The sequence below is a fragment of the Dermochelys coriacea genome, chromosome 27 (assembly GCF_009764565.3).
Source record: "Dermochelys coriacea isolate rDerCor1 chromosome 27, rDerCor1.pri.v4, whole genome shotgun sequence".
Lineage (NCBI taxonomy): Eukaryota > Metazoa > Chordata > Testudines > Dermochelyidae > Dermochelys > Dermochelys coriacea.
In genome coordinates, this window is record NC_050094.1 from 412,930 (window position 1) to 424,485 (window position 11,556).

The window sequence follows — 11,556 nt, forward strand, 5'->3', positions numbered from 1 at the left end:
CACGTGCTAGGTCATCATCCGAGACTGCTATAAAATGAAATGTATGGCAGCATGCGGGTAAAACAGAGTAGGGGACATACAATTCTCTCCCAAAGCGTTCAACAACTAGTTTAATTAACGCTTTTTTTTTTTAACCTAAAATCATCAGCATGGAAGCATGTCCTCTGGAAAACCTTGCAATGCCGGCTACAAAAATACCATGGGAACACCTGTTCTCACTTTCAAGTGACGTAAATAAGAAGTGGGCAACAGTATCTCATGTAAATGTAAACAAACATGTTTCTCTTAGCGTGACTGAACAAGAAGTAGAGCTGAATGGACTTGGAGGCTCTAAAGTTTTACATTGTTTTGTTTTTGAGTGCAGTTAAGTAACAAAAATCTACATTTGTAAGTTGCACTTTCAAGATAAAGAGATCACACTACAGTACTTGTGTGAGATGAATTGAAAAATACTATTTCTTTATCATTTTTACAGTGCAAATATTTGTAATAAAAAATACAAAGTGTACAATGCTCACTTTACATTATTATTTGTGTTGTAATTGAAATCAATATATTTTAAAATTTAGAAAAACATCCAAAAATATTTAATAAATTTCAGTTGGTATTCTATTGTTTAACAGTGCGATTAAAACTGCGGTTAATCAAGATTAACTTTTTAAAATGCGATTAATTTTTTTGAGTTAATCACACGAGTTAACTGCAATTAATCGTCAGCCCTACTACAGCCTCACCTCAGTCCCCGTAAAAATCCTGGAGCAGGTCCTCAAGGAATCCATTTTGAAGCACTTGAAGGAGAGGAAGGTGATCAGGAACAGTCAACATGGATTCACCAAGGGCAAGTCATGCCTGACCAACCTGATTGCCTTCTATATCCACTGGCTCTGTGGATATGGGGAAAGTGGTGGACGTGATATACCTTGACTTTAGCAAAGCTTTTCATACGGTCTCCCACAGTATTCTTGCCAGCAAGTTAAAGTAGTATGAGTTGGATGAATGGACTGTAAGATGGATAGAAAGCTGGCTAGATCAACGGGCTCAATGGGTAGTAATCAACAGCTCGATGTCTAGTTGGCAGCCGGTATCAAGCGGAGTTCCCCAGGGGTCGTTCCTGGGGCCAGTTTTGTTCAACATCTTCATTAATAATCTGGAGGATGGGATGGATTGCACCCTCAGCAAGTTCACAGGTGAGACTAATCTATGGGAAGAGGTAAATATGCTGAAGGTAGGGATAGGGTCCAGAGCGACCTAGACGAATTAGAGGATTGGGCCAAAAGAAATCGGATGAGGTTCAACAAGGACAAGTGTAGAGTCCTGTACTTAGGATGGAAGAATCCCATGCACCGCCCCAGACTAGGGACCGACTGACTAAGATGCAGTTCTGCAGAAAAGGTCCTGGGGATTACAGTGGACAAGAAGCTGGATATGAGTCAGCAGTGCGCCCTTGTTGCCAAGAAGGCTAACTGCATATTGGGCCGCATTAGTAGGAGCATTGCCAGCAGATTGAGGGAAGTGATTATTCCCCTCTATTTGGCACTGGTGAGGCCACATCTGGAGTATTGCATCCAGTTTTGGTGCCCCCACTACAGAAAGGATGTGGACAAATTGGAGAGAGTCCAGCGGAGGGCAATGAAAATGATCAGGGGGCTGGGGCACATGACTTATGAGGAGAGGCTGAGGGAACTGGGCTTGTTTAGTCTGCAGAAGAGAAGAGTGAGGGAGGATTTGATAGCAGCCTTCAACTACCTCTATATAAAAAAAATCTCACAAATCTATGTGATAGGGCAACAAAATGGCAAATGAAATTTAATGTAAAGTAACGCACATTGGAAAAAATAACCCCAACTATACATACAATATGATGGGGGCTAATTTAGCTACAACAAATCAGGAAAGAGATCTTGGAGTCATCGTGGATAGTGCTCTGAAGACATCCACACAGTGTGCAGCGGCAGTCAAAAAAACCAACAGAATGTTGGAAATCATTAAAAAAGGGATAGAAAATAAGACTGAGAATATCTTATTGCCCTTGTATAAATCCATGGTACACTCACATCTTGAATACTGCATACAGAAGTGGTCTCCTCATCTCAAAACAGATGTACTGGCATTAGAAAAGCTTCAGAGAAGGGCAATTAAAATGATTAGGGGTTTGGAACGGGTCCCATATGAGGAGAGATAAGAGGTGACTAAGGGAGGGGATATGATAGAGGCGCATAAACTCATGAGTAGTGTGGAGAAAGTGAATAAGGAAAAGTTATTTACTTGTTCCCATAATATAAGAACTAGGGGCTACCAAATGAAATTAATGGGCAGCAGGTTTAAAACAAATAAAAGGAAGTTCTTCTTCACTCAGTGCACAGTCAAGCTGTGGGACTCCTTGCCTGAGGAGGTTGTGAAGGCTAGGACTATAACAGGGTTTAAAATAGAACTAGATAAATTCATGGAGGTTAAGTTCATTAATGGCTACTAGCCAGGATGGGTAAGGAATGGTGTCCCTAGCCTCTGTTTGTCAGAGGGTGGAGATGGATGGCAGGAGAGAGATCACTTGATCATTAACTGTTAGGTTCACTCCCTCTGGGGCACCTGGCATTGACCACTGTTGGCAGACAGGATACTGGGCTGGATGGACCTTTGGTCTGACCCAGTATGGCCATTCTTATGTACCTGAAGGGGGGTTCCAAAGAGGATGGAGCTCAGCTGTTCTCAGTGGTGGCAGATGACAGAACAAGGAGTAATGGTCTCAAGTTGCAGTGGGGGAGGTTTAGGTTGGATATTAGGAAAAACTTTTTCACTAGGAGGGTGGTGAAGCACTGGAATGGGCTCCCTAGGGAGGTGGTGGAATCTCCATCCTTGGAGGTTTTTAAGGCCCGACTTGACAAAGCCCTGGCTGGGGTGATTTAGTTGGTGTTGGTCCGGCTTTGAGCAGGGAGTTGGACTAGATGACCTCCTGAGGTCTCTTCCAACCCTAATATTCTATGATTCTATGTGTTTTAGCTTATCTGTCTATTATACTTATATGGCTACCATTATCATAGTACCTGAGTCTACACTCAGAGCTAGGGCTGAGATTCTGAGCTCAGGTAAACATATGGTAGCTCTCATCAAGTATAACTAGCAATGTAGCCATGGTAGTGGTCACGGCAGCATGTGTGAGCCGCGGTGAATACATACACCCAGCAGTTCCAGGCGGATTTATGCTCACTGTGTTTCTGCTGCACATGCTACCAGATTTGTACTGCTATTTATGCTTGTGCCAGCTTGATGAGAGCTAGTCCCAATGTGTCTACATGAGCTGGAGCTCACACCCCTAGCTCACAGTCTAGACGTAGCCAAAGGGTGAAATTTTCAGACAGACTTTGGCTGCTGAATCACTTAGGCACTCTTTAGAAGTTTACTCCAAGGGCCTTGCCCAAGGTTGCAGGAACTCTGTGGCAGAGTGGGGAATCCAACCCAGGTTTCCTGAGTCCCAGGCTCCCTAACCCTGGGCCGTTCTTAAAATAACACATACAATCACTGCACTGTCTACAGGGAACCCAGAGAGACTCCCCAGTGTCCGTGTGCTGATATAGAAAGCCTGGCGTGACCTGAGGCGAGGCACTCGAGGTCATTCAGGTGGCCTGTGCTCTCCTCCTTCCCAGGTTTATCATTAGGGCCAGAGCAGGGCCCTCTCTGTGTTGGGAGCTCCTCCATGGACATTCCTGAAGACGAGTCCTTTTGTCCATGAGCATTTAACTTATGCCTGTCACAAGTTGCATGGAAGGGAAGAGGGTTTGTGGAAGGGCATTTGGACCTAACTTTTGATTAACTATTGAATTGGACACACGCCCACCATCTGAACATAGGTTCCTCATGGGTGCTGATCCGTCAATACTTTGTTTAAATGAATAACTGTTAAACTTGCATTAAATATCGATGATTATTTTTTGCATTTAAGAAACAAAGTCGGTTTCCAGTCTGATGATTTTGATGGAGCAGATTTGGTGTTTAGTGTTTTTCATGAGCAGAGGAATATGCAGCAATCTTTCCAGCAAACATTGATTCCACTCTTGGGCCTTGATAAAGCAAAGCACTTAAACGTGGGCTTAAGTTCCATGAAATCAATGAGATTTAAATATGTGCTTAAGTGCTGTGCTGAATCGGAGCCTAAATTCCAACCACTGGCGTAGACTTTTAAAATGTCATTTAGGCCATGTCTATCCTACAGAGCTTGTGCTGGCATAGGCCCTAGTGTAGACGCAGTGCATGCTGACACAAGGAGTTCTGCTGCCACAGTGACACCACTTCCCCAAGCGATGTTAACTAAGCTGACAGAAGCACTCTTCTGTTGACATAACTGCATCTACGCTGCGGGTTTTGTCAACATAGTTATGGTTGGTTTTGGGGAGTGACTTTTTTCACACTCCTAGCTGCTGTACTTGTAGACCAGGTCTGAAGTGTAAATATCTGGTGGGTTTCCTGCTGTCAGACCGGACACTTGTGCAGAGGCAGGTAAATAGCATCCTCTTGTTTGTTTGTACCCTGCTTTCCACAGATTCTGGCTCCTCTGCTTTTCTGGTCTCTGCTTGGCTTAGTTAAGTGCCTTTTGTTTTTCTGCCTGAACTGGAAAGCAGATGCTTTAGGCCCGAGGAAGGAACAGGGTACAGAGTGTACAAAGTAATTTCACAGCCTGGCATTGTCAGACTAGGTTGTGCAAAGTGTGTTCTCAAACGGGGAGCGTGAGAAGTAGCTTCATAAATCATTGGATTCCCTTCTTAGCAGTGCTGTCAGATTTCCCATATATCCGACTCCCCACAAAAGTCTAATCCCTTAAAACCTAATCCTGCTCCCACTGAAGTCAGCTGGAGTCTTTCCATTGATGTTAATGGAAGCAAGATTGGGTCCTTAATCCTCAATCCATATGTGAGAGCAGCACCCACAGGCTCTTCCTCTTACCCTGCATGCAGTGTGGCAGTTACTAGCATCCGATGAAGTGAGCTGTACCTCACGAAAGCTTACGCTCAAATAAATTTATTAGTCTCTAAGGTGCCACAAGTACTCCTTCTCTTTTTAGGTTTTATTTGCATCACTGTGGTCCGTTTTATCTTACACAGTAAAGGCATTTGCATTCCTTAAAGGAACAAACGAGCTATAACCCCCACACCTACCCCGTGCCAACAATGGGAAGATAAAATTAGTACCTACTCCATTTCTGAACTTTTTAAACTGCCTGTCCCCATGGGATTGATGCTCCTGGCTCTCTAGGCAGTTATAAAGCTCAGTCCAGTCTTGAGAGAGTATGGAATCATTTTGTGGTCACTAAATCGAGTGGTAAGAAAACACCTCCTTATGCTTGTTTCAGAGAATGGTAAGGTGGCTGTGGAGTACAACTCTGCCCAAGAGGAATCCATTGACTCCTTAACAGACGAGGAGCTGAGGGGACTTATTCAGGTAAATAGAGGCTGTTTTGTCTTGCACTGGCCCATGACAGGCAAGCTTGGCACTCCACTATGAAGGAAGCAGAACGAGCAACAGAATAGCATCGTGCCACCTTGGCCAACAGTAGGAGGGAACATAGACACCAACTTGCCCGGGCATGTCTCCTAAACCCAACATGTGGGAACTGATTTCCAGTTTTAGTCATAATCAAATACGAGCGGCAATCATTACAAGTCCCTTTATCATGTATCTAGTAGATCCTAAAAATGCATTTCTTCTTACCATGTCCTACAGTATGGTTGCAGTAATCAAGTCCTGAAATTATTCAGTATACTGAGATTTTAAAACTTTATTTTCTTCATATCATTACGCAAAATTATGTATTTTTTAAATAGCATAGGAGACACTAGGGATGCTGTGTAGAGACCATGTTCTTAGCCACATTGTAATGGCCCCAGCAGTATAACTCATGACAAAGCCAAGGCCCACGCTTCCTGTAGCATTGTGTGGGAGCGACACTCTCATTAAGGTTGAAAAGGCTTTTCACTTCCAAATGAGTCTTTAGAGCGGTTTTAAAATAAACCTCTCCTTTGGATTGCACTTCATCTACTTGCTCTGAAGCTGACAGCAAAGAGTTAACAAAGGGATCTCAGTAAACTGGGTGAATGGGTGACAACATGAAAATGATTAAGTGCAAAGTGATGCACATTAGAAAAAATAATTCTAACTACACATAGAAAATGATGCGGTCTAAGTTAGCTCAAGATAGATCTGGGAGTCCCTGTGGATGGTTCTTTGAAATACTGTAAACTGGAGTAATAGTAATAGGATGAAATTTAATAGTGAGAAGTGTAAGGTTATGCATTTAGGGATTAATAACAAGAATTTTAGTTATAAACTGGGGACGCATCAATTAGAAGTAACGGAAGAGGAGAAGGACCTTGGAGTATTGGTTGATCATAGGATGACTATGAGCTGCCAATGTGATATGGCTGTGAAAAAAGCTAATGCGGTTTTGGGATGCATCAGGAGAGGTATTTCCAGTAGGGATAAGGAGGTTTTACTACCATTATACAAGGCACTGGTGAGACCTCACCTAGAATACTGTGTGTAGTTCTGGTCTCCCATGTTTAAAAAGGATGAATTCAAACTGGAGCAGATACAGAGAAGGGCTACTAGGATGATCCGAGGAATGGAAAACTTGTCTTATGAAAGGAGACTTAAGGGGCTTGGCTTGTTTAGCCTAACTAAAAGAAGGTTGAGGGGAGAGATGATTGCTCTCTATAAATATATCAGAGGGATAAATACTGGAGAGGGAGAGGAATTATTTAAGCTCAGCACCAATGTGGACACAAGAACAAATGGGTATAAACTGGCCACCAGGAAGTTTAGACTTGAAATTAGATGAAGGTTTCTAACCATTAGAGGAGTGAAGTTTTGGAATAGCCTTCCAAGGGAAGCAGTGGGGGCAAAAGATCTATCTGGCTTTAAGATTCTACTCGATAAGTTTATGGAGGAGATGGTATGATGGGATAATGGGATTTTGGTAATTGATCTTTAAATATTCAGGGTAAATAGGCCTAATCCCCTGAGATGGGATATTAGATGGATGGGATCTGAGTTACCCAGGAAAGAATTTTCTGTAGTATCTGGCTGGTGAATCTTGCCCATATACTCAGGGTTTAGCTGATCGCCATATTTGGGGTCAGGAAGGAATTTTCCTCCAGAGCAGACTGGAAGAGGCCCTGGAGGTTTTTCACCTTCCTCTGTAGCATGGGGCACGGGTCACTTGAGGGAGGCTTCTCCGCTCCTTGAAGTCTTTAAACCACGATTTGAGGACTTCAATAGCTCAGACATAGGTGAGGTGTTTCGTAGGAGTGGGTGGGTGAGATTCGGTGGCCTGCGTTGTGCAGGAGGTCGGACTAGATGATCAGAACGGTCCCTTCTGACCTTAGTATCTATGAATCTGCTCAATGTGCAGCAGCAGTCAGAAAAGCGAACAATGTTAGGAGCCATTAGGAAAGGGATCGATAATAGAAAATATCATAATGCAACTAGATAAATCCATGTTGCACCTAAAACTTGAGTCCTGCTTGCAGTTCTGGTCACCCCATCTCAAAAGATATTGGGAACGGTGCACACAAGGGCTACAGAATAATTAAGGGGGTGGAACAGCTTCTGTACCTGAAGAAATTAAAAAGGCTGGGACTGTTCAGTTGAGAAAAGGTGACTGGGGGAGGATAAGACAGAGGCCCACAAATTCATGAATGGTGTGAAGAACGTGATTAGGGACGTGTTATTTCCCCCTTCACATAATGCAAGACCTAGTGGTCACCTTGTGAAATTAGAAGGCAGCCAGCTTAAAACAACATAAGGAAGTTCTTCTTCACGCAACGCACCATCAACCTGTAGAACTTATTGCCAGGGAATGTGTGAAGGCCAAAAGCATAACTAGGTTGAAAAAAGAATTAAGTAAGTTCAGGTCCCTCAATGGCTACTGGCCAAGATGGTTAAGGATGCGACCCGATGTGCTGGGTGTCCCTAAAGCACCAACTGCCAAAGCTGGGACTGGACCACTGGGGATGGATCACTGGAAAATTGTCCCATTCTGTTCATTCCCTCTGAAGCATCTGGCACAAGCCACTGTCAGAAGACAATATACTAGGCTAGATGGACCATTGATCTGAGGCAGTATGGCCGTTCTTATGTTCTCTAAGCTCAAAGGTGATTACTTGTAGAGGGTTGACTGAAAGCTGTTAATTGTGAGTCATCATAAAAAGAAAATCTTTTCAATGTAAAAAAAAAATCATAATTCTTATGCTGGACTTAAAAAGAGCTGAACTTTTAAATTCAAACCTTACATGTAGGCCTGAATAAGAAATAGTCGCCTTGCTTAATCTGAAAGCAGTGGGACTTGCTGGGGATATTCATCGGATCTGTGACAACACAGTCATCCCACAGCACATCTGGGCATTGTGCGGCACCCCCAGCAGTGTGGGTAGAGGAAATGTCTCAGTGAACCTCCTGATGCATTAGTCCTCTTAAGGTGCACGTAGGCAAAGCGGTGTTTTTGTAATTACAACATTCAAACATGGTTTGTTTTAGTTCTGTATCTAATATATTTACAGTGCAAAGTGCTGTGGAATTGCCTTAGGTTATTTTTTATCCTTTTTGTTACAGAAAGATATGGATCTTCTGCTGTGTAGAGCTATTTTGTTCTCCATTTAAATCTTCCTTTCTGTTGCCCCTTCCATCTGAGTATATCAAAGGGCTTTAAAGCACCCAGAGCAATTGGTTTACTCATGGTCAATGGGAAGTTTGTGGTAAAGCCAAGAAACAAAACCTAAATCTGATCTGTCCTGTGCTTTAACTACAAAATTGTCTTCCTCCCCTGGTGGCTTGTGGAATTTGAACTAATAACATCTCTCAGGGTTTGTCTTCACTAACGGGATAAGTCAACCTAAGTTAAGCTACTCCAGCTACTCTGGAGTACTTAGAGGAGAGGAAAGTGATCAGGAACAGTCAGCATGGATACACCAAGGGCAAGTCATGCCTGACTAATCTAATTGCCTTCTACGACGAGATAACTGGCTCTGTGGATGAGGGGAAAGCAGTGGACGTGTTGTTACTTGACTTTAGCAAAGCTTTTGACATGGTCTCCCACAGTATTCTTGCCAGCAAGTTAAAGTAGTACGGGCTGGATGAATGGACCATAAAATGGATAGAAAGTTGGCTAGATTGTCGGGCTCAACGGGTAGCGATCAATGGCTTCATGTCTAGTTGGCAGCTGGTATCAAGTGGAGTGCCCCAAGGGTCGGTCCTCAGGCCGGTTTTGTTCAGTATCTTCATAAATGATCTGGAGGATGGTGTGGATTGCACCCTCAGCAAGTTTGCAGATGACACTAAACTGGGAGGAGAGGTAGATACGGTGGAGGGTAGGGATAAGATACAGAGGGACCTAGACAAATTAGAGGATTGGGCGAAAAGAAATCTGATGAGGTTCAACAAGGACAAGTGCAGAGTCCTGCACTTAGGACGGAAGAATCCCATGCACCACCGCTACCGACTACGGACCGAATGGCTCGGCAGCAGTTCTGCAGAAAAGGTCTTAGGGGTTACAGTGGACGAGAAGCTGGATATGAGTCAACAGTGTGCCTTTGTTGCCAAGAAGGCCAATGGCATTTTGGGATGTATAAGTAGGGGCATTGCCAGCAGATCGAGGGATGTGATCATTCCCCTCTATTCGACATTGGTGAGGCCTCATCTGGAGTACTGTGTCCAGTTTTGGGCTCCACACTACAAGACGGATGTGGAAAAATTGGAATGAGTCCAGCGGAGGGCAGCAAAAATGATTAGGGGATTGGAACACATGACTTATGAGGAGAGGCTGAGGGAACTGGGATTGTTTAGTCTGCGGAAGAGAAGAATGAGGGGGGATTTGATAGCTGCTTTCATCTACCTGAAAGGGGGTTCCAAAGAGGATGGATCTAGACTGTTCTCAGTGGTAGCAGATGACAGAACAAGGAGTAATGGTCTCAAGTTGCAGTGGGGAAGGTTTAGGTTGGATATTAGGAAAAACTGTTTCACTAGGAGGGTGACGAAGCACTGGAATGCATTACCTAGGGAGGTGGTAGAATCTCCTTCCTTAGAAGTTTTTAAGGTCAGGCTTGACAAAGCCCTGGCTGGAATAATTTATTTGGGGATTGGTCCTGCTTTGAGCAGGGGGTTGGACTAGATGACCTCCTGAGGTCGCTTCCAACCCTGATATTCTGTGATTCTATGATTCTATGTGAATAACGTAGCTGAATTCGACATAGCTTAAGTCAACTTACCCTGGTGTCTTCACTGCGCTGTTTCAACGGGAGCCACTCTCCGGTCTTCTTCCTTTACCCTTCTTGGAGAGGTGGAATACCGGGGTCCACCAGAGAGCACTCTGCAGTCAATTTAGTGGGACTTCACTAGACCCACTAAATTGACAGCTGGCTGCATCAATTCCCCCCTGTAGAGAAGACAAACCCTCACTCTCAACACACAAACCACTCAGACCAGTGAGCCAGCTTCTCATGATAAACTTGAAAGGGGCAGCTTGGGAGGAAAGAGATTCCTTTTGTTTCATTGGCTTTTGGCGCTGGTAAGTCACAGAAATTAGCAGAGATACTAGCTACCCAGAATGGGAGAGCTGATTGTTGACAGGTTCCCCATCCAATGTTCTTGCACTGACATGATTCCAGACAGGGAAGCGTTTTCCTGAAATGTGATTAAAATACAATGATTCGTTCTGCATTTCCAGGAAATGGTAAAGAAGGTTGAACTATGGTGCTGAGTAGCAAATACACTCTTAATTTCTCTTTCCAGATCAATGACTTGTCCTTGGAGCAGCTGAACCTTGAAGAAGAATTTTTGTCTGATTTTAGTTTTGATGAAGAGCACCTGCTGGAGGGGAGACAATCTAATTAGTGTGGTTTAAAGTATTCTGGGAGTTTTACAGTATTTATTTCAAATTGTTGCTCAGGAATGAAAGCATAAAGTTTTGACATTGCACATGCTAAATGTTTTGGATGCTTTAGTTCTTTTAAATTATAAAGTGGTGGAAATAAATGATTAATCTATTCTTACTAAAATAAAGACAGACAAACATAGCTAAGGTTTGCCCAGTTCATTCCTTCCTTTGCGGGCCCTGAGAACACAGGATTGCCTGCGTTGCCTTCAGCCTCACACAGAGAGCTGCAGTGGCACAGGAGCCAGCAAACAGAGTTGTCAGCAGGGGAGTTTGAGCGGGAGTTCTGTTGGAGGAGAAGGTATTTGTACTCGGTTTTGTATTTTTAGTATTTGTGTGTGTGTATAGAGGCTTGTAGGGGCTTTGTGCTGGGAGAGAAGCTGAGCCCTGATTAGGGGGCGGGGCTTTTCTGACTAGAGGTCCTATAAAGACAGCCAGGCAGGCAGTGGCACAGACGCTAGCAAACAGAGCTGTAAACAGGGGAGTTTGTATTGTGCTGCTTGTTTGGGGTTTGGTTTTGCTGGGGTGGGGGGGTCTTTTTGGTGTGGCTTGTGTTTCCCAGATTAACAGGATTTAGGTGGTAGGGCTATGACGGATACGGAGGCAGCTGTGGGAGTGACTCCTGTAGTGGAAGACATGAT

General features: G+C 43.8%; 1 protein-coding gene across 6 annotated transcripts in view; it reads left to right on the top strand.

Annotated features, from left to right (window-relative positions):
* The window catches only part of RDM1 (RAD52 motif containing 1), a 29,092-nt gene extending 18,035 nt beyond the window's left edge, over positions 1–11,057 (top strand). For 3 of the 6 annotated variants that reach the window (XM_038385150.1, XM_038385146.2, XM_038385147.2), the window contains 2 exons: positions 5,342–5,430; positions 10,774–11,057. In XM_038385150.1, the coding sequence (XP_038241078.1) occupies positions 5,342–5,430; positions 10,774–10,875 (191 nt within the window). In that variant the 3' untranslated portion in view covers positions 10,876–11,057. The remainder of the gene's footprint in view (positions 1–5,341; positions 5,431–10,773) is intronic. The other 3 variants (XM_043503437.1, XM_038385148.2, XR_006277303.1) reach the window with 2 other exon arrangements.
* Positions 11,058–11,556: the final 499 nt, after the last annotated feature.